At 31.9% G+C, this 24324-nt stretch overlaps 1 protein-coding gene across 2 annotated transcripts in view; it reads left to right on the top strand.

Annotated features, from left to right (window-relative positions):
* The window catches only part of LOC118185983 (nuclear RNA export factor 1-like), an 82444-nt gene that overhangs the window by 47326 nt on the left and 10794 nt on the right, over nt 1–24324 (top strand). For both annotated transcript variants that reach the window (XM_035355962.2, XM_035355963.2), the window contains exons 13-19: nt 644–680; nt 3296–3361; nt 3526–3581; nt 4750–4810; nt 19385–19425; nt 19504–19571; nt 23114–23229. In XM_035355962.2, the coding sequence (XP_035211853.1) occupies nt 644–680; nt 3296–3361; nt 3526–3581; nt 4750–4810; nt 19385–19425; nt 19504–19571; nt 23114–23229 (445 nt within the window). The remainder of the gene's footprint in view (nt 1–643; nt 681–3295; nt 3362–3525; nt 3582–4749; nt 4811–19384; nt 19426–19503; nt 19572–23113; nt 23230–24324) is intronic.

Here is a 24324-nt window from a genome sequence, read left to right as displayed (position 1 = left end):
AAGGAAAAAAAAATTCATTTATTCACAAAATATCTTAACTATTAAATTGTTGCGGGAATAGTTTTTAAACATTTATTAGATAAATTTCTTCTGTTTTCCTCTTGCCTTTTAATATTTTATGTAAAACATGTTTGTAGTTTATTTTCAGGCATATTCAGGCTGTTTGTTGGATGCTATTTTGACCAAGAAATGGAATCGCATTGTATTTCATAATTTAAATTCAGTTGCGTCTATAATTAAATGAAAGAATGATGGGTTGCTCACTTTTCACCATATGGATGGTTTCAACATGTTTGTTCATTGGACTGCAGAAATTGTTAATTAATGAATTTCTATAAATTCTAAATTTTTACTTGGTTCTGTAAGCAAATCAGTGGAAGATTTTGTGAAAGGAAATTTTGTTTTTCATCAGTTTTTTTCATGTGAAATCGATTTACTAAACTTAATTTCTTTTCTACAAATTTATTTACTAAGGTTTTATTTTTTTAACTCGCTCATTTTTTTTATCTTTTTTAGTTTGATTCTAACAAAGTTCTTTAATGCAAAATTATACATTAATTTTTTTGTTTGCTTAACCATTAAACTAACTTTAAAATCATATTTTTGAGATAAATTGATTATCATTAAAACTTGTATGTTGCAGTGCCATTCGAGATAAATTTCCCAAGTTAATTCGTTTGGTAAGTATTTTCGTCTCAAAATTTCATTAAATAATCTGTTGATTTTGATGTATGGAATTTCGTTTATTTTTGTTAAGAAGATGAGCTAAATTAAATCATATCTGAAAAGAATACATGCTTGTACTGTTATTAGCTTCATATTAAATGTCTTAATCTCCTTCACATTAGAAAATCTCCAATGAAGGCATCCCTTCCTTAAATAGGTATTGCATGTGTGTTTTGCATAATTGATTAAACAGACTTCTTCCTGGGGGAAGAAGTTAAGAGTTTCAAGAAAGCATAAACCAGAGGACATGGAATTTGCAGAACTTTTTCTCGAAGCTTTCTGCGAAAAGTACATCCCAAAGTCCTTTTCTTTATTATTTGAGATTTGTCAATGATATATTTTTTCAATGCTTTCTAGTCATTGAAGATGTGTAATGATTACTTATGTCATTCTTTGCTCATTTCTAGTCATCAAAGATGGATAATTACTTCTTGAAATACAGCAATCTTAGTCTGCTCAGTGATGAATTACATTTTCTAAATTTACCTGCAGAACTTAAATAATTTCAGATGTATATATATATATTTTAAATGAGACTTTAAGCCATTTCCAGATTTGAAAATTGTCATTTGGTTTTTATACTTTTCTGTATGACTAAGTTCTTAACAAAATTAAGTATAGTAAAAAATTTCACATTAACAAATACCAAATGTAAAGTTCTTGGTATTTATATTTACATATCACATTATATCTATGTGATATTTACATATCACATAGATATAGTGTTATCACATAGATATAAATTACATCAGTTATTATTAAGAAATAAAAAAAACTTTAAATTTAAATTATTAAAAAGTTTTCTTGCCGTCAATGTTTTATTTCATGTGTTAGGTAGTTGTGATTTAGAAGCTAAATGAATTAAAGATCTTATATTGCATCAAGTGGCAGCATTTTGGAAATTGCTATTTGCTAGGTCACATGGCTGATAATTTAAAGACTTGTGCAATAACAACACTTGCCAAGGTGCATAGATTTTAAATGCACTTAACTCATCAGTTGAAAACTTTTGGAAAAACTATAGTTAAGGCAAGTACTAAGATTAAAATAAGATACTCTACTAAGATTAAAATTCCTGTGTGGTTTAATATTCAGAAACATAACAAATGGTTAATGAGTGTGTGCATCTTCTTTGAAGATGATATGTGTATACAATCATTTTTTAAATGCTGTGTGTTTTGTTTGACGAGTTTTATCTAGTAGATCAGTTGTAGAATAGGATATAAGGAACTTTCCCCCTTCTCCGCCTAACCCCCTTAGAAAAAAATGAATTTAACTTTTGGAAGCATTAGTCTTATCCATAGAAATCTTGAGAGTTGAAGGTCTGATGTGAAATGAAGATTAATAGTTGTGAAACTTATTTTTTTTTTTTTTCACTTAAAATGCTTTTTTGCCCTCTTTTTCCAGAAAGAAGGTTTGGGAAAGCTTTTGCAGAAGACATTTGTGTTTGCTTTTCTGCTTCTACTTTTGTGTGGAGTTTGATGGAGAAAAATGCTTATTTTGACCTGTTTATGACACAAATGCATAACCTAACATTTTTTAGGAAGATGATCATATAATATGGGAATTATCAATAGAACTTTTTAGTTATATTTCATAAAAGCATGTCTGTCCCTTTGTGTTCAAGTTACTTAACTTTCCTAACTTTTTTCCAGCTACAGTAAAATCTTGACTGTGAAGCCCGAATACCACATAATTAAGCATGTTTAAAAAAAAAAAAAAAAAAAAAAAAAAACCCAAAGTCTACATTTAAAATCATACAAGATTTTGAAAAGAAAAAGGGAACGCATTTCAGTCATAAAAGCCCTCGTATTCCGTAGACCCTAAACATGAATATAACATCTGCTAGGATTATAAAATTTCTCCAAATGTGAAAATTTACAGAGATGTCGCAGATCATATTGTCAGAAGTTTAAATCAACAGATCATTTTTTTATTTAGTTAATGAAGAGATGCAAATTATGGATATAGCATGGGAAAAACTTAAATTACTTATCATAATCTTTCACATTACATGTTTATTTTTTATCCATTTTCAAGAGCAAATGCAAACTTTTTGATAACTCTGAAAATGTGCATTTCGTGGAATCCCAAGTATCAGTTTTTTCTAAGTGCAAGAAACAATAGAACTTATATCCTTCTACACAAAAATTGAAACAAAAGGAACTTCTTTTACTTGTGATGTCATGTTTATCCATCATTGTTATAAAATCACACTGTTTGGTGACAATATGTACTTATTAATGGTGTTGTGAGCTCAATAATGGTGTTAAAAATCTCTCATTTATTAAATTTTTCTGGGAAAAAAATTTCTTCTAAAATTTTGAAATATTCTGGTTAGTTGAATGCAAGTTGGGCTTTTACCATATTAGGTTTTTCCTGTTGATTTACTAATAATTAATGCTTATTGTTAATTGTAATTTAATTGTCTGCTAAGTTTATACTGAATTTAAAATGTTTAGCATATAGAGATAACTTTTTTAAATCATATACCATTAATTAAGGCAATGCATCATTAAAAAAAATTTTAAATAATGATTAAAATTGTATTTTTGATGTGTTTTTATAGGATGATCAAGATTTACCTGCTCCAATTGGATTCGATTTAGGCCCCGAAACTTTTCCGCCATCAAAGGTAGCGAAATATAATTATAAATTTAATTTGTGTTCTTAATGCTCTATGGATGTATATTTAACAGCTGTCGAATGTTTTTAATAAATTTAAACAGTCCTCTTTTTTTTAAGCAGTGCAAAACACATTATTTTTTAAAAAAAGATTATTTTGTTATATTTTTACAGAAAAGCTTCTTTGCAGCTGAAGATGTTAAAGATTTAGTAATTCAGTTTTTGGATCAGTAAGTATCATCTCATTTTATATGGCTTCTTAAAGGGAAAATATTACCTAAAAGAAAATTTAATTTTTATTATCTTATTTCACGTTAACTTTATTTATTGCATTTTCCTACAAGACAGACTCTGTAGTAAAAGTATTAAATTAGTTTAATGTCGTGATATGTATGTGTATATATCAAAAAGTAAAGGTCGAAAAGAAAATTAAATTATATTCTATTCCAAAAATTTGAAGGTCTAACTTCCTCTCTCTCTCTCCGGGCAAAGGTTACCAAACTGAATAAACACAAATTAAGAAAGCATTCAAAAAAGAAATCTAAAAGAAAATTACAAATTACAAATTTTTTTTAATAAATATAGAACATGAGACATAACAAATTGCAAAATAATTTTGCTCAAAAAAGAATTTTTATTAATCTTGTCTGTTCAAAGCTTCAAAACAGAACTTGTCAATGGAAAAGATTTTTGAAGATTTAATCCAAGTTGATTAATGAGTTCTGAATACATGTTTCTTTCCTCTGAACCATTTGAGACTTAAAATCGCATTTCATTACTAAATCATAATTCTAAAAATAAATTTCTAATTAGTCTCAAATGCTCAGATCTTTCCCCTACATGCATTGAAAAAAGAAATTACAAAAAGTGAACATCCGAAATAGTACAAAAAAACCTAAAAATAAGCAAAACAAACTAATTACACAAAATGAAATTAAATCATTTTGGGAAAATTCTAAAACAAGAATTAAGGAATCGATTTTGCTTTTCATATTTGAAAAGCAATAAATTGTTCATAACTGAAGGCGAGAGAAGAACAGTTCTGTGTATATGTGAAAAACCATTCAAGTAATTTTATGTGCGTGATGTATTATAATAGTAATAAATCTCATTTATATTTTTCAAATTTTACAAAAGGAGGAAATTATAATGTTTTTTGTAAGTTTAATCAAAATTACATATCTGCAAATATAAACTTATTGCTGTTTATGTGTATAATTTATATTCTTTGACAATAATTTTGGTTAAATTTGAGGATTAATCATTTTATTAATCAAATTCAGCACTTAAATCTCAGTATTTGTTTCTTAAAATATGTGTAGCTTATGTAAAATATGTGTTAATATTTGTATCTTAATAGCTATAATTGTGCTTATTCAAATTTTCTGCAATTTACAGATATTATACCATATATGATTCAGGGAATCGTACACAACTTTTAGAAGCATACCATGATCAGGTATGTATTTTCTTATTATGTATATATTTTTTCATGATTAAATAGTACTTTTTGTAAATGTTTGTAATTCTTGAATTAAAGTTTTCAATTTGATTGCAATTATCTCTATTTTTTTAAAAATTATTTTCAAAACATACTGAGTTAAACACATTAGTAAATTGTTAAAGTCATATAAAAGCTGATTTTGCAATTGTTATGAAGTAAGTCCCCTTCCCTTACCAGGAGCAGAAGTGAGATTTGATCTACTGAATTGAATTCTTACATTTGTTTAAGTAAATGAAGAATATTGTTTAATATTAGACAAAAAAAGCAACTTTAGATTTGGCATGTATGTTAAAAACAAAACTGTTGATTTCAAAGATAATTTGCCATTAATTCTTCCTCTGCAGAGGGAAAAGAATCTAGAATTTTTCTCCTGATGTAAAGGGACCATGTCAGATTGCCATGGAAACTAAAAGTTAATTCAAAATCTGTGCCGGTTCCAAGGTTACTTTTTGCGTAATTTTAGTTTTTATTTTGGCATTTTCCCCTTCCAATAATGTATATTATTATGCTTAATGCCTTAGTTATCCATGCATCAGTTTAACTTAAATTTCTTTTAAAAAAAGGAAATAAATTTGCTATATGACAGGGTTCCTACGGTCCTTAAGAGTCTTTAAAAGTCCTTAAATTTCTTGAAATCGATTTTTGCCTTTAACCCTTTGACGGTCGCGCCTTGAAACTAACAATTTTCGAATTTTTTTCTCCTCTTCATTTGGAAATTTTTGAGTGAAAATCAATTGATTACTGATCTTTGACCTCTAAATAACACAAAATAACTACAGAATCATGCATGTTTTAGGTCTTAGTACTTCAAATCGGATGCCTTTTAAAATTCGTTTTCAATGAGACAAAATAACTTCCTTTTATTATTATAAACAACTTTAAATTTCAAAAGTTATTCATCGCACATCATGATTTCTGTCATAAACAATAAAAAATAGCAATAATTAAACTGCATATATAAAAAAAAAAAACCCTCTATATGTATGGCATTTGATTTGTAGTTTCAGGGCACGACCACCAAGCCTCTTTAAAACCACTGCTCTTCGCAATGGCGTTTGCGTGCTTCTCAAATAGGAATGTTTATTTTTACCCGGATATAGATAAGGGGTTTTGAAATCACAGAGTTATTTTATTACTAAACAATACACGCACCTGCCCAGTAAAAAGGTCTTTCTTTTGCAGAGACTTTTTCTCTTACCTTAACACGCTTGCTCCCCAAGCTAGTATTGTGATTTTATAAATTATTTCCTGTGGTTTAAATTTAACGTAAATATACTTAACTGTAATTAAAAATAGAAATCGCGTAAAGTTTTATTTAAATTAAAAATATTTTCTGAGTATTTTGAGACTAAATACGAATAAAATAGGTATGAATGGGAAACGAATGATCCATACCAAAGCCAAAAAGACCAAGGCCTTTCCCCAATAACATAGAAAAACCACAAATGTCATGTGCCAGATGAAAAGAAACTAAATAATGCTGGACATATACCGGTGAAATTTAGATCCAATCAGTGTACATTTTGTAGCACAAGTAAGAAACATCATAGAAGAAGATACATGTGCGAAACATGCAATGTGAGTCTATGCATGTACCAAACAGACAAAACATGCTTTGAATAGTGTTACAAAAAATATTTGTTCTTTGAAATAAAAAAAATTAAAAAAAAAAAAAAAAAAACACTGAGTCTTTTTTTATCCTTATTTTACTGAGTTTTTTAATCAAGGCCAAACGTCCTTATTATGTAGGTACTTATACTTTCACTGCTATAGAAAAATTACATAAATGTTTATTTTTTAATTTTTTCTTACGATTTAGTTTGTAAAATATATATATTATGCAATTCTTACATGCATTTTTTAAAAAAAATTCATAAATTTCGTCATTTATTGGAAATGGGAATGGAAAAAGGTAATTTTTTTTTTTTCCTTGCTACCTAGGTAAGTTTAAAGTCCTAGACGTGCGGTGGTTTCACAGTGCGACCACCACCCACAAAACAATGGGCAAGAGTAGATTTTTTTTAATTCATATATTATATGTCTCTAGGATCATAATATTCAATTTGTAGAGTTTTTAAGTTTAAAAAATTATAAAAATAATATCGCGCGCGTCAAAGTGTTAAGTCCTTAATTTTAATCATTTGGAATTTCTGTTTTTATGACTGCCATTTTGAGTGTGAATTAGCATTTTGGAGGAATATTTTTGGCGATTCACTGACGTATATGGTTATCTTTTGAAAGGGTTCATGGGTTAGAATTTGTTTCTATTTCTGATATAAGTGATGGAATACTCGAGTTTCTAAGCAAGAAGTGAAACATAAGCATTTCAAAATTCATTTTTTTTTAATAAAGAGCTCTTAAACAACTTTTCGCTTTTGGGGTTGTGAATTCTTTTATTAAACAGTTCTAAATTTGATAATGTGTCAACATTTTGGCAAATTTTTTAAAACATTGATAAATTTTTCATTAAAATAATGGTAATATTTTGGAATTATATTTAAAAAATAACATTAAAATAAAAAATTTTAAAATTAATCATATTATAAAGTTTTATTTTGGCAATATATTATACAATATTTTGAATCTGAAAAATAAACAAGGTATAATGCTATAAAGCATAATTTACGAAACAGCTCTTAGTAAAAGCAAAATTAGCTATGTAATTAATTAAAAATGTCTTCTTTTTTATTTTTTCATAGTAAGCGCTTTTTCCATGTACCGTATTTGACGGCATATAAGACGCACTCTTATTTAGAAGGCCACACACAAGGAAAAAAGAGTTACTGTGGTTTCTTTAGTTCTCATGTTTTGTAAAAGCCAAATAAATAATCATTGAATGCAATTACCAAGCGTATTTTTATTAAGGAAAATTAACAAACTGCAAGCTATTTTGAAATGATATGTAAATTTCAATAATGAATAAATGAATAAATGGCAAGCAATCAAACATAATACAAAATAAAGCAGAAACAACAAAAAACACAGATTCAAGGAAAACGTTGCCTATCATGACATTAGACTTTAACTACTTTCAAAACCATAAAAATCCTTTTCACTATCACCATCATCGAAAACGAGAATATCGTCATCACTACTGTTTCCGTCATCGCTAGTATCACCTTCTTTGAATAATGCGTCGTCTTTTGTTCCGTCAAGAGCATTACTGATTCCGCACTTCTTAAAGGACTTAAACAATTACTGAAGCCTTTACGTCCTCCCAAGATCTTTTTACCCACTCGCACACTTGTGAAATAGAGGGCCACTTCATTCTACCTGAGGGTGTGAAGGCGTGATGTGGCTCTCCTATCCACTTGTTCCATTGTTCTTGCACTTTTTCCTTAAATGGCTTATTCACCGATACATCTAAAGGCTGCAATTGGCTAGTCAGTCCACCAGGAATGACAGCTATCTGGGTTTTTAATTCTCTTGCTTTATTCTTTATGGTTTCAGTTCCATGGGTGCTAAACTGATCCAAAACCAAAAGAGAGGGTTTTCTTAAGAGTCCACCTGGTCGCCTCGCCCATATGTTCTGTAACCACAGTTTCATTTCAGCTTCGTCCATCCAGCCTTTCGGATGAACATGAACAATTACACCCATTGGAAGTTTTTCTTTTGAATATGAAAAACGACGGTAGTTTTGTGCCATCAGCACAACATGTTAGAACTACCGTATATCGGGTTTTTTCATGACCTGTGGTTTTTATGGTTATTGATTTAGACCCTTTAATGCTCACAGTCTTTATTGGATGGTACATCAAATGTGAGTGTAATTTCATCCATATTTCCTATTTGACTGAGCTCAAAAGAAGCTTTCTTGCTTGCATTTATAACAAACCTATGAAATGCTAGTATTTTTTCTTCATAATCTGCTGGCATTTTCTGTGCAATAGTTGTTTTTGTGTGCAATGATAAGCCTTGCCTTTTCATGAACCTGTAGCACCAGCCCTCGGACTCTGAAAAGTTCTGATTCCCATGTTTTTCTGCAAATCCTTTGGCCTCATTGATTATCATTTTGTTTGAAACACTTATCCCAGATTTTCTCTTATCTATCACCCACATTTTTATGGCGTTTTCAAGTTCAGGCCAAGATGGAGCTGGGCATCGAAGGTTATGTTTTTGTTTTTTTAGCAGTCTTCAGTTGATCTTCCTGCAGTCGCCAAGTACGTATCATTTTTTCAGTAGGTGATGGACCAAAATGCCTTGCTGCTGCTCTGTTTCCATGCACTTTGGTGTAGTTTAACACTCCTAGTTTATACTGAATTGTATAGCTTAATCTCGTTTCCTGTAGTAATATTTTCCAGGGTATTTTTTCTAAACACATAGTTTTAAGCACCGATACCGACATGTGTGTCGGCTGAGTCAAAGAAAGTCTGTAAAGAAGAAAAGGCTCCAAAGGCGTAATGTGACCGTCGAACCTGTTCGAACTTCGACATCAGCTTTGAGCTTTGTCGCGTTTCGGTGACAGATATTTCACGCATGCACAAAATAATTATGGCAGATGTAGAAAAAGTTATGAGCATTCAGTATTGAAAGTTAACCTGTGTCCTTCACATATAAGACGCAGATAACTTTTTTGAGACCAAATTTAGGAAGAAAAGTGTGTCTTATATGCCGTGAAAAACGGTAATTGTCTCAGATTATTCAAAATTCTCAGAATATGCATCAGTTTTCTCTATAAAATTAATTTTACACTTTTTCCTTCCCCCCCTTTTTTTTTCCAAAATATTTCTGGCTTTTTGCTGTAGCAGAATAGGTTGGGATAATTTTTAGTATTTTTGACACTGCAACATGGAAAGCTTAGAAGATTTGAAGGCAAGATTTATATAGACCCCACGATTTTAGAAGATTTGAGAAATATGTGACAAAATGAAAAATGTCTCCACGGTATCAACACGTAATGGATGTATTTTACAAAAAGTTTGCAATGAATTTCTTACTTTTTGGAGAACGTCTGGAAAAAAAATTGGAAACATAATATTTAAATGTTTTACTCCTGATACTAGTATCTTTTTCTTAACATGTTTATCTTCCCTTTATTTTCTGTACTTTTCACTAGACACAAGCATGGAAAATATCAAAAATGATTCTAATCTTATCACTTGCGCGGGCATTTTTTTTTTTTTTTTTTTTTTTTTTTTTTGATAAAGAAATTGAAAACTTAAATTTAAAAGATTCATCTAATATGTCTAAATGCATTGTACACAGAGCTGGTGTTCTACATTTTCCCACCTGATGCAGTCTCTGTCGATCCTAAATTCTGCTCCCTAGTGCCTTTCTAAATTCTGCTTCCAATGCCTGCTGTAAAAGTTTTGCCATTTCTAGATATTGTTGTTCTGTGTGTCACTAAATTCTAAAGATTCTGCCACACCAGCTAAGTAACTGGCCTTTACCATAAATATTTCATATTTCTTCTGAATGTTCATATTACTAAAGAAATAAAATTAGCCACTTTTTCTATACATTCTAAATGCATTTAGTGTTTTTTAGAATAACAGAAATCCTTAATTAAATCCAAAAATTCTAAAATTAAAAGGAAACGTGTTGAAGAAAGAAACCGAATACATAAAGAAAATTATTCTTCAAAGATATGTGCAGTTATTATTATGTAAATTACCCAATTGTTTATGATTTCAGCCTTTACTATAACTTCCCATTTCTGTTTCCTTATATGATAGAGTTACTGAGCCAGATTAAATTTAAATTAAATTGTACAGTCAAAAGTCGTTAATTCGGACACCCATAATCCGGAATGATCTATAATCCAGACCTCAAAGTTGACGCATGCGTGTAAGACCATTACGGCTGCGAATATGCGTGTGCACAAAATACGTTTACTAATGTGCATTTAATGTATAACGGACGGTATAAGCTAAGCTAAAATGATCTAATTCAGTTAATATTGCAGATTGCGTTGTTCCTTAATCTTCGAATTTTATTCGGCTTATTATTTTTTGCAGACTGTTAGAGCAATTTTATAAAAGTAAGCTTGAACTTTCGATTATGTTGTAATAACTTACTTACCTCTTCTTTTATCGGTGGTTCTTGTGTTCTATTGGCCAAACAAAGACACTTTCCTTTAACTAAATCTATTTAAAGAAGAGAAGACTATGTACAAATATTATATAGTACAGATTACAGAGTATTTAGCTTATGTCACTCTCCTCAACCTCTCAACCCTCTCTACCGAAACTCTTAATTAGCTAAACATACGGGCAGCGCAGCGCCCTCTATCTCTTTTTTCTACATCACTCCCCACCTGTACTCTTTAATAAGAGTACACAAACTTACTTACATAACAATATCAACATTAATTAATAATGGATTAATACTAAATGGTATGACATATACAAATGAATAATATAAAAGAATAATCGATACTAGTATATCAAAGCCACAAATGAACATAATAATTAATAATATAATAAAACTCAATAATATCAAAAGTTCTAAATTAAATCTCGAAAGGATATAACATCTGGATCGATCTTCTGAATTGTCCTTTGGGCGTGCGAACAAGGCACGCTCGAACATGTCCGTCTCTTCCTCTAATCACGTTTTCAATTACACCCATGTCCCAAAGTAGTTTGGATTGTTTTGGTCCTTCTACCAACACAACGTCTCTAGTCTTAAGGTTCCGCTCAGTTTTAGGATTAGCAAAGTTATGCGCATTTCTAAGATTGAGTAAATATTGCTCTTTCCACTTGATCCATGTTAATTTTAAGAGCTTAGATTGGTAAAGCTTCCTTCTGGTTAAAGTCTCTTTGTCGGATACCTTGTTAAAAATTTCCAAGAAATGCTCGGGAAAGTTAAATGTACCACGTCCTGGCAATAAAAACTGTGAAGGTGTGAGCGGGCGAGGTTCACCCAGCTCGTTGCTCTCGCATGCTAGAGGTCTATTATTTAGCACACACTCGAGTTCAGTTAATATTGTAGAGAGCTCTTCGAAAGTCAGTAATGCTCTCCCAAAGATTTTCTTCAGAGGTTCCTTGATGCTTCTCATCAAACGCTTCCAGAACCCTCCCCACCATGGGGAACGCTCAGGTATAAATTTCCATGTTACCTCTTTGGATGTCAAGAAATCTCTCACACTTGGTGCTGCTTTGATTCTTTTAAATCCTTTAATTATTTCACATGTGCTGCGGAAATTCTTGGCATTATCTGAATAAATCACTTTGCAGCTCCCTCTTCTTGCTAAAAAACGTCATAATGAAAAAATGAAACTTTTTGCTGACATATCTGAAACCACTTCAATGTGTACAGCACGAGTGACGGCGCATGTAAATAAAGCTATGTGCACCTTTTTATGGTTACCCGCTTTTTCTCTAATAGTAACTGCTCCCGTTAAGTCAATGCCTACAACTGTGAAAGGATTACTTTGGACTACACGGTCTCTGGGTAACTGACCCGTTAACTGTTTGGCGGGCTTCACTGCAAACTTTTTACACACCAGGCAAGCATTAATAACTTTCTTTACTACTTGTCTTCCTCTAGATATCCAAAATTTATTCCTGACTTTGGACAATGTTGCCATGACTCCTGAATGGAATACTTTTATGTGTTCACTAAATATCACTAGTTCGGTGAACTTCGTTTTGGGCATAATAATGGGATGTTTTTCGTCATCTATTAATTCTGATTGTTCCAAACGACCTCTGACACGCAAAATACCTCTACTGTCCAGATATGGTGCTAAACTGTAAAGCTTAGAATCTGGTGTTATTAGATTATTCCTCTCTAGTTGTTGAATATCCGAAAAGTAATTCGCTCTCTGTACTTGTTTTATCCAGTACTCCTCAGCTTCTTGGATCTCCAATACAGTAAGAGGACCTTCTTCACAGGCACGTTTTCTTAGCTTGGCGACAAACCGCTTTACCCAAGCTGTAACTCTCAACAATTTTTCGAGACTACTGAATTTGGTAATGTCTAACGCATTTTCTTCTTCTGGAATAGTTACTTGAACATAAGTGCTTAAACGTTCCAAATTTTGAGTATCAGTTTCTACTTTAAACTTCTGCTCAGGCCATTGATCTTCAGAATCTTTCAACCATGATGGACCATGCTACCAGTTATTATCTTTCACCAATGCATTTGCTGTTTCACCACAAGTTAATTTATCTGCTGGGTTTTCCGACCCTGGACAATATTTCCACTTATCAGGCGAGGTACAGTCTTGTATTTCTGCAACTCTATTCGACACGAACTGTTTCCACTCACGCGCTGACCCCTTTATCCACCACAAGCAAATTTCGGAGTCCGTCCACAAAACTAACCTACCTACCAAATCCTGAAATATTTTCAATAAATATTTCCCTAACCTAGCTGCAACTACAGCCCCCATCAATTCCAACCTAGGGAGGGACAACTTTTTTAACGGAGCTATCCTACTCTTCGACATTATAAACGACGTACATACCTCTACTCTCTCATTCTTATATCTAAAATATGCCACCGCTCCATATGCCACTACTGATGCATCACTGAAAATATGAATTTCAACCGACTGACCTTTACTTAGAACTTCTGTAAAGTAGTACCTCTCTATTTTCAACGCGTTTAATTCCTCAATTTCAGCGCACCACTTTATCCATTTGCACCGTAACTCCTTTGGCAACTCTGCATCCCACACCAAACCTCTCTTCCATATTTCCTGAATCAGTCTCTTAACTCGCACCACAAATGGAGAAATAAATCCGACTGGGTCAAACACCTTAACTGCTGTGCTTAACACCGATCTTTTACTATTTCTCAACGATTCTAAACTACTCAACAATGATGTAACGTCTACTCTCAAACCATCCTCTTCTAAGTTCCACACCAAGCCTAACACTTTCAACTTACTATCTGTCTCAGACCTACTTTCTTCACACAACCCTTCCTGAACCCACAAGTCATACAGCTCTTTAGAATTAGTGTTTAGCTTTCTCAAATTAAAACTCGCGTCTCTCAAAATAGATACCGCCTCTGATGAAAGACTGAAAGCTGATTCTACACTTTCTCCTCCATAACACAAATCGTCTGCATACAGTGAGCTATTTAGCATCTCGACACAGTTTTTGTTTGTTTCCGCATATTTCTTTAAATGATGTTTGATCGTTGCACTCAATAAAAACAGTGAACAATTACATCCAAATAATACTCTGTTCATTTGCATAATTTTAAAAGTCCTCACTGTCATTATCAGGATACCAGAGAAATTTTAAATATTGCCTATCTTCCCTTGCTATCCCAATCATCAAAAACGCCTTTTCTATGTCACCGCAGAATCCAATTTACATTTTTGAAAGGAAAGAATGATATCCAAAATATTCGGATTTAGGTTTGGGCCCTTTTCTAAGCAATCGTTTAACGATAGCTTTCCTCTTTCGCAACTGCTGCAATTAAATACCATTCAAACTTGAGTGCTTTTTTTATCTTTACGGACCACTGCTCGGAATGGCATAAAGTATCCCTTTCTTGTATCCTCACACTCTTGAATAATGTTGTTTTGTGTCTGAAATTTAATTATTTCCATAAACTGTTCCCTCACAAAGCTGTTACCTTTTAACTCTCGCTGCACCCTTTCGAACTGCCTTTTCGCTAAACCAAAATTATTTTCCAAATGCTCTGGACTCCTATTCCACAACAAGCGAGCCTCATACCTTCCGTCTACATATTTCAAATCCTCTTCAAATTGTTTAATTATTCGCTCATCGCCAGAACTCCTTTCCGACGCGCACTCAGAGATTCCTAGACTTTCAATCTCCCAAAGCTGACGAATCTGTTCCGATATTTTTAATTCCTCTTCCGAATCGATGTGTATAAACAAGCCGGTGGAGTCTGACCCTGAACTTAACTTCTTACTATCTCCCCCCACTCTACCACTCAATGTCCAACCGAATATGCTTTCATGCAGTACTAAATAGTCTGTTAACCTATGTGTTTTCCCCGTTAAGATGCAGTTCAAGTAATCATTCCCAATTAAAATCTGTACCTCTGCCACTTCACTATCGCAGCTGTCAGATAAGTGAAATCCTTGTTGGCGAAGATTGTTTATAATTTCTGCAGATGGCCTGGGTAATGCATTGGAACATATGGTTTTTACTTCGAGTGCTTCGATGATTAGAGTGAACCCTGTCTTATTTTTTAGAGAAAGTCTTTTTCTTTTAAATTCTTGCACTGGCGGATTCGAAGATGCAAATGTATGAATTCTTAATCTTTCTTTACCAATAGTTGGTAAACTTGCTTTTCTGGAAATAGACTGACAAACATAAGATCTTTCGGAAGCTGAATCGCATAACAACCTAACGTTAAATGTGGAATTATTTCCTACCAGTTGACCTCTCAATGTTTGATAATAAATCACGTCATTAGGAATTTGCTTGCTCAGTGTTTCGAGGAATAGTGAACTAACGTTTGTCTCTTTTGCTGCGCTCGCAGTATTTTTAATGGATTTATTTTCTTGCCCTTCTGCATCACACAGGCTCTCTAAATGCGACAAAGATTTGCAAATATTACATTTAACCCATTTTGCCTTACAAAATGGTTTTTTGTGACCCTTTTTTAAACAGCGCATGCACTTAAATTGATCGTATAATGCTTTGTGTTTCTCTGAAATACTTAAGTCGCAGTCTTTTGAGAGGTGAGATTTAAGACAAAAGTCACACATATAATTTTCGACTGATGTATTAAGCGTCGTCGCTGATACCATTTTCTTTTTAATTGGAGCAACACTCTTACGATAGTTGTTGGTATTTCTTTCACTGGTTATCGAAAGTGTTTGTTGTTTAAGACCCAGAGTTAGCGACTTTTCGCGCGCTTCTACCTCTCTCTTTAGAAACAACAATAAATCTGACACTGTTGACTCTGTGTCGTCCTTTTGCTCCCTACTAAACTGTAACACTAAATCTTGCGGTATACACTTATATAAAATAAAAAGTAATAGATTACCGTAAGAATTAAAATTAAAATCTAGTGTCTGTAAACTTCTTGTTTGAACTGTTATTTCATCATATAGTTTTCTTAAACTGGATACATCACTTGATCGGCGTACTGGCTCTAAAGCTAGGAGAACGTTCATATGTGCGCTAACTAATATTTCTTTTTTCCCAAATCTGTCAGTTAAGATTTCGATGGCCTTTATATAGTTTTCTCCTATTAATGGCAATCCGCTTATAGCTTTTGCAGCTGAACCGGTGAGTAAAGATCTTAAATAGTTAAACTTCTCAACATCTTGAAGCGTATTGTTTTCGTGAATGGCAGCTTTATACTGAGCCCAAAATTCAGTAAATTTACATAAATCGCAGCTGAAAGTTTCTAAGGTAATGTGAGGCAATTTAGTATTATAATTAGTTTTGATTTCCGAAACTTGTGAAGTTGTTCCGGTTTTACCCACATTTTGAATATATCTATTGACTTTAGATTTACATCTAATGATAGATTTGCTGTATTCTAAACAATGTTCTACTTCTGTCTCTAATTCCTGAACAGTGCTTTGAGCATTAATAACTTCATCATATTTTAGCAAGCTAGTTTCTCTCTCGTTTAACACTGAAAGTGATTCCTGCAACACTTCTAGGTTCGGATTCTCGCTTTGCAATTCCTCATCTAATTTCCTTATTAATTTTGTTACACTGGTACGAACCGAACCTCTAATTTTTCTATTTCTCTCGACGGTTTCTTCAAAACTCATTATCAAAGATAAATTGCATGCAGATAAATGAAATGACTTACCTTCTGGCCTGATGCTACCAAAACTTGATGTATGTAATAACTTACTTACATCTTCTTTTATCAGTGGTTCTTGTGTTTTATTGGCCAAACAAAGACACTTTCCTTTAACTAAATCTATTTAAAGAAGAGAAGACTATGTACAAATATTATATAGTACTGATTACAGAGTATCTAGCTTATGTCACTCTCAACCACTCTCCTGAACCTCTCAACCCTCTCTACCGAAACTCTTAATTAGCTAAACATACGGGCGGCGCAGCGCCCTCTATCTCTTTTTTCTACATATGTCAAATAGAATTTCTGATATATATTTACTAATATGTAAAGGATCGACAAAGCAAAAGTATGTTTCGAAGTCCATTAAACAAAAAGTGGAATTGCTGGAAAAAATGGATAAAGGCATATCCTGTGTTTATCTAAACTTTAACGTTTGTTTAACTTTAACGCTGCGACGCGCAATGAATTGGACGTTGATCTGTCAGCACTATCCTTATCTTCAGGGCAGATGTTTCTATTTTATTTGGCTTATAATTCCTTACTAAATGTAGTATTTCATCTCGATGTACTCCGTCTTTGATATGATTTAAATCAAATTCCTCGTCATTATAATTTGCTTCCGATAGCAAAGAAAGTGACAAAGGTTATTGAAAATGAAAAAATTTCAATTGACTAATTAGTCGGTATTCTCGACACAGCAATTATAGGACTTGAACAGCGGAACTTTGTAACTGAACAAGAAATTATGTCTGTTTATAGAATTAAAGAGAATGTATTATCACATAAAAAACGAAGCAACTTAAACAACTTACATTGAAAGAAATGTTTAATAAAGTAAACAAATAAATATTAAGCTTTTTTTTTTAAATTTTGATACCCTTTAGATCATAATTGTTCTTTATTTCATAAATTATGGTTTCATATTTTTAATTTTATAATTTCTGCATGCCATCTTACCAGTTTTAAACTGATGATCTATAATCTGGAAAAATCGATAATCCGGAATCGCCGAAGTCCCGACGAGTCCGGATTAACAACTTTTGACTGTATAATCTTTGACCTCTAGTCCACATTTTTAGTTTGAATTTGACTGTTCTTGTTTAATTACGTCACCGGGAGCTGTAATTGACTTTGTTAGCATCAGAACATGCCTTTTTGTTCTAAGTTGTTTTAAATAAGAGGCTTATTTAAACCTTTGTCTGATATTGTAGTTACTTTCAGACAGTGATAATTTGCTTCACATCTGTCGGGGGGTTGGGACTATTTAACTTTAACCAGATCAATTAAACCCTCATAGATACATTGTGAAAAGTTTGACAAATTAGGAGATAAAGCACACAGAAACTAGCGAGAACATTGGTTTGCATATTTAGACAAATTTCTAATTATTGTTAGAAAAGATGCTTAAAGAGAAGGAAATCAATATAAACTAGCCAAAATGTTTGCGAAGGCTTATTGAGACATTAGGTATTTTTGAAAGCAGGAAAGATAAAAAGTTAACGCCTTTCCCGGGAATCGAACCACGGACCTCTGGAATACCGGCCCAATGTGCAAACCACTACACCACGAAGGCTCCCCAAGAAGGTAGGAGAAATACCTTATCTACTTCCCCCCTTAAAGGGTAACTGGGGTTTTTAGGGGACCCAATCGCCAAATCCTGGGTGTGGAGAACAATTATCCAACACCCTTTTAGTTCGGGTGCCAATGTAGATACATTAGGTATTTTTTAAAGCAGAAAAGATGAAAAAATTAACAGCGCCTTCGCCGGGAATCGAACTGCGAACCTCTGGAATACCGGCTCAGTGTGCAAACCACTACACTATGAAGGCTCTCTAAGAAGGTGGGAGAAATACCTTATAAGCTTCAAATTGAAATGACGGATAAATATTTTGTTGAGTATTGTTGTTACAAAACATAAATGTTTTGTAGCTTTTAATGTGTAATTATCCTAATAATATCATTTAAGAATCAGTGTCATAAATTAATGTATTTTAAACTGCAAAATTTTATTAGATTTTGATTTTAATAAGGCTTTTTTTGAACAAGTATTGTCAAAAAATCAAATTTAATAGTGGCCATGTAAATCCATAATGACTAAGGTTATCTAATTACCTGATTTAATTATTTAACTACTTACCCTTAAAAGTTATCTCTACATATTAAAGCAAGTTATTGTTTTTCATTAATACTCACTGTGGTCACAAGATAAAACACAAAAATGTAAAAATTAAAGTAAAACTTATTCTTTGCATCTACTGAGACTTAGAATAATATATACAAAACAACTTATCACCTCTGGTGCTTTAATGGCTTATTGGAACCTTAAATATATTAACTGTGTTACAACCCCTGGAACTCTACACAAAGCTATGACATTTAACTGCATTAAGTAGAGCCTGACTAATTTTCAACCCTTGCCAACCGTGCGTGCATCAGGCCTTTCAGGTTTGTTCCACTCAGCAGGTCTCTCTTGAGACAAGCAGCAGAGGGACAACATTCAGTCTTTTGTTATGAATCATTCTGATTATGATCTTACTTCTCATTTTAACCCATGCCGTTTGACATAAAATTTCCCTGCTATTTACTGAACCTCTATACTGACCATGTATGTAGGGATCCATTTTATTTTTAGGATGGTATTACAATAGTAAAATTCAGGCATAGAATAATATTTTTAATTGAATTTATTCGGTTTCCATTTGCTCATAGGTTCTTAATTTTTTTCATTAGTGGTCCTTAAAAGTACTTGATTTCCGTGTGTAGAAATGTGTACAAACCCTGTATGATGTTTAATTATTACTAATCAAGTACTTTATTTTTTAGGCAAATTTCTCTTTATGTTTATCAAGACATTCTTCTCCGAAGTAAGTCAGTTATATGTATTTTATTGATAGTTTTTCAAATACATTATGACCACCTTTTTACAGTGTTCTTCTTTTTAGGTCAAACAGCGGTACTCTTGGATCCTACATTTCGGAAAGCAGAAATCTCTTACGAGTTACAAATAACAGTAAGTTGTCCTTTTATGCAACAGTATTGATGATATAGTAATGACGTTGTTTAAATGTACTATAAGTGTTTTCATATTTTATAAAAAAGTATGGAGTATAATATAGTCTGCTGAAGTGTTAATCTTGATTAAATTTCATTTATTCAAAATCACATTAAAATAGGAACAAGAAGAAGAAGAAAAATATTGGCTGAGTTCCGTCATTGTTCATAAAATATTTTACTCAAAAATAGAAAGCTGTAAAATAAATTTCTGTTCAAGACATTATTTTTAAGTAGCTGTGTTTATTGATAATTTATATCATTAATAAAGATCAAATTGAAAATATGAAATAGTGGTTTAGGAAATAATGAAGCATTTATGATCTTAACCCGCGGGAAAGCGCGTGGGGTTTATCATACCCCAACCCTACATAAAAGTGGAATATTCCTAACTTGTGAAACTGAAATTCTGTGCTGCTTTCAGTAGCTGAGTTTCTAGTTGTGGTTGACTTTCAGAACCGCTTTTTCTTTGCCTGTGTGTTTCAGAAAAAGATTTATCGGTCTTTTGTTGGAACTAGGGTATGACACACCCCACGCGCCTGTCTGTGTAAGTGTTTTTCTGACTGAATATTTAGTTCAGAAATTTATTTCTAACAGTGTATCAGTAAATATTTCTACTGTCAAGTGATTTTAAAGTACTTGACATTAAATTCTTAAAAATTTCTAACTGCATTATGGTAAAAAGAATGAGTCCCTATGAACTGGATATGCAACACATGTGTAATTTATTAGAAATATTTGAAAGCGAAGATTGCATTTCAGAAACTGAACGTGAAACTAAGAATATTTTCTACAATGTTTTGGTTTTGAAAAAGATAAAACATTAATTCCTGATGTTCCTAAAAAAAGAAAAACTGTTCTTATGCTTTTAACATTATATAACGATCATACTATAGATGATACTATTGGAGAAAATAAAACATCAGGAATCATATGTTTTAATAATATGACTAAAGGAGCAGTGGGTATGGGGGATGAAATGTCAGCCAATTATTCAATTGCCAGAATAACAAGGAGATGGCCAATGGTAATTTTCCTTTGTGCACTGAATGTTGCTGTAATAAATGCTTGAATTATATTACATTCAACTGCTAATCCACCAACCAGAAACAAAAGTCTGTTTTTGAAGGACTTAGCATTGCAATTAATGAAAAAAGTATTGAACAAAGATCAGAGATTTACTTTTCCAAGAAATTGACGTACTGCATGCAAAACAAAAGCAGAAGTTTCTACGAAGAATTAAAACGAATACGTGAAATTCGAAACAACTAAGTATGAAAGATGTGATAAATTTTTTGCCCTCGCGCAAGGACAAGAACGTGAATGCAATGTTTAAAATGTGAAAACATTCTGGGCCAAGAACACATGAATGTATTTTGTTCAAAGTGTGAAGAAATAAAATAAGCATGGTGTATTAGAGATGCAATGAAACTTAGCGGCATGATGTTTATTTTTTTATTGTTTTCATATTTATCTTAATTTTAAGATTAGTTCGGAAATTAATTTTTTGAAAACCAATTATTATTCACTTATTTATAATACACAGGAGGGGAAAAAAAAGTTTTAAAACTAAATAATACTCTTTTTATTGTATTTTAAATATTGGGGTATGTGATACCCCACGCACCCACTCTAGTAACTTTTCTTGGTGCGACTTCCACCGGGTTAAGCAAATAAAAAAATTTATAGGTATAAAAACTCAATATATGTTTGCTTGCTTTGAATATTTCTTTCAATCTAAGTTGTTTAAGTTGCTTTGTTTTTTGTGCTATTACTTTCTCTTTAATTTTGATCTCTGATCACTTTCTTAATCGTCAGTAGCAATATTTTCTGAATTTAGAACCATACTGTAAATTTTGCCATCCATTAACTGATTGATTGATTGATTATCACAGTGGAAAACTTCTGTTATATCATCATTTATTACCACTTTTCCTCATTTCTTCACAAATTCTATTATTTGGAAAGTTTTGCTTTTTGGTTTGCAATATTTAAAAACCTCCAAATTCACCTCTGTCATAATAAAACTTAGCTAATGATCCTATACACTATAGGCATTGTATCATTGGATTAGCTAGTAAAAGCATGTTGTTCCACTAAATTTTGTTTTAACACCTATAAGAATACTAACGCATGCTAACGAAGTTAAGCCTGAATTATATATTTAATTATTTATTATAGTTACTCCTATTTCCTACATATACTTAAGTCTTATCCAGTGCTAGACATTTAGTGGCTTGATGCTATCTCTGTGCTCCATAAATTCTCCTGCCAAGCATCTTCCTAATTCTAAAAATTTTATTGCCCTTAAAATCTGAAGATTTTTCCATTTCTTAATTTTGTTACTCAGTGCTACTGTATATTCTAAAAATTTAGCATCTCCTAAATTCTTCTGCCTAATCTTGCCACACCAGCTCTGGCACAGCTCAGGGCTTAAATAAATAATAAATCATTTATTCCCAATTCAAACAGTACTAAATGTAATTTTTTTACCTATGAGTATCATTTGCCAAATATATATTTTGCATATGGAAACAAGTTGTTTACCTGAAGCCTGTAATCAAACCAAGCATAATGTCAACATAAAAGGTTACCATGCTCTCTGGTATTGAACTACTAATATGTATAGAAAAATAATTGTTTAGGCAAATATCAACTTATGAATCTCATTTTATTTTCTTTCATGTGGCGAATGCTGTCAGATGGCAGTTAGCTGTGGTTATATTGCATATGCTTGTTGATTACTGTTTGAGTACTTAAATCAATGACTGCAGCATTCTTGAGGAATTTGAAATGTTACAATAGGGTGTGTAACCAGTTTAGATCAGTAATGAGAATTTCGTATACTGCACTTATTAGCTATGTCTTCTCAAGTATTGTTATTATTTCCAGCATATCTTGCAAAATGTTGAAGTTTATAGAGAGCTTGTTACAATGATAAACATTAGACACTTAACATTTGCTGTGTTTTGTATTCTTAAAATGGGAAAGCAGAATATCATTTGAGTAATTGGGGGAAGTTGAATGAGTTTACAATGTAAAAGTTCAGAACCTAGATATGTTAAACATCTGCTGTTTACCACTGTAACAAATATATCTAATTACTGTGAAAATACTGAACATATCATGCAAGTTGTTCTTATATATCATGCAAGTCGCTGTTATCTAGAACATATCATGCAAGTCGCTGTTATCTAGAAAGTAGTGGTGGTTCCACATTTAGCATTTCAGTCACATCAGCCCAAGTAATAATTAATATTTATTAAAAAGATCTAGGTATATTCATACCATACCCAGTTGGTCATATTATCAACATATGTTTTATGAGAGAAATCATTTTAAGTATACTGCATGAAAAATTTGTATAAGGGAAAAAAAATCATTTAACAGGTTAGTTAAAATATGTCCATAGTTTAACTATATGATTGTGTTATTTTCTTGATTATTTTTTAATCAGATAGTGCTTATTCTGTTTGATGCAAGACTGTTTTCATGTTTCAGATGAAAGGTTTAAATTGCTGAAACAAGGAAAGTTAAATATTGTGAGCACGCTCTCAGAATTACCTCAAACCATGCATGACCCAACATCTTTTAGTGTGGATATTTTCCATATTTCGGTAAGTCACATGATTTTGAATATGTGTTTTTCTTATTTCTTCTGTTAAAAATTTTTTCCTAGTGTTTTCCATGCACTAAAACTTAAAGGGTGTGTGTGTGTGTGTGTGTGTGTGTGTGTGTAGAAAATGGGTCTTTTCTTCCAAGCCGCATAAAAAAAAAAAATTAAAAAGCTATTTGCATATTAACGGTAATAGTTAATAAAATTTGAGTAACGTATTTGATATTTCCCATTTTCCTTTGGTTTCCACTGGCTTGGAAATTTCTGGCCAGTGGAAGCAAAGTTAAGGTATGAACAGGAAACTTATAAACCTTTATCTCAAAAAAGGGTAAAGAAAACTGGAATTTTTTCAAAAGGTTTGAGAGGTTAAAAAAAGTACCCCTTAGTTCTTGCTAATAAAAAGTTCATGTTTTAATTTTTTTTTTTTTTTTTTTTTTTTAAAGGCAAAAGTGACTTTTTTTAAAAAGAAAGCAAGTGAAGTGTCACTATTAATGCATAATGTATCTCATCTGGCTCGTATCTGATACAGTTTTATCAACCTGTTAATGAGTTTATTATGAAATACCAAAAAAGTAATATTTCTTGTGAATGATGTATTTCATAAGTTTCTTTTGCAGAATGAACAGTTTTAATGTTCTTATTTATTGTATGATAATAGTGTGGCAAATATTTTCACTTGCTCATCTTTTTAATTTGATAGTTTAACACCTATAAGAGTACATATAATGCAAAAGTAAACATGTGGTCATTTTGACCATGTATGCATTTTTTTAACCTATTTTATTACTTTAAAACAAAGTAGGGAAATAAAAAATTAAAGAACATTTAAATTAGCGAACAAAGATTATTAAACATGACCGATAATAAATTTATTACAATTTAAAACTTTTACAAAAGCAGAAAACTTGTTGTTAATAAGCATTGGCATATTATATGTTGGTATAATGTAAAGTTCACAAACTCCTTCAGTTCCAATCAATCAGCATTGCCAGTATCAGAATGTAAAAATGCTAAAAGGTCAAATTGACCTATGTGTACCCAATAAGTGTTAATTCATTCTCTTTGGTCATTGGAAGTCAGCAAAAATCAAGAAATT

Source organism: Stegodyphus dumicola, chromosome 9 (assembly GCF_044657685.1).
Source record: "Stegodyphus dumicola isolate Sdum_Otavi_A_Nest chromosome 9, ASM4465768v1".
Classification (NCBI taxonomy): domain Eukaryota; kingdom Metazoa; phylum Arthropoda; class Arachnida; order Araneae; family Eresidae; genus Stegodyphus; species Stegodyphus dumicola.
The sequence above is the reverse complement of the archived record's forward strand: the minus strand, read 5'-3'. Positions and strand labels throughout refer to the sequence as shown.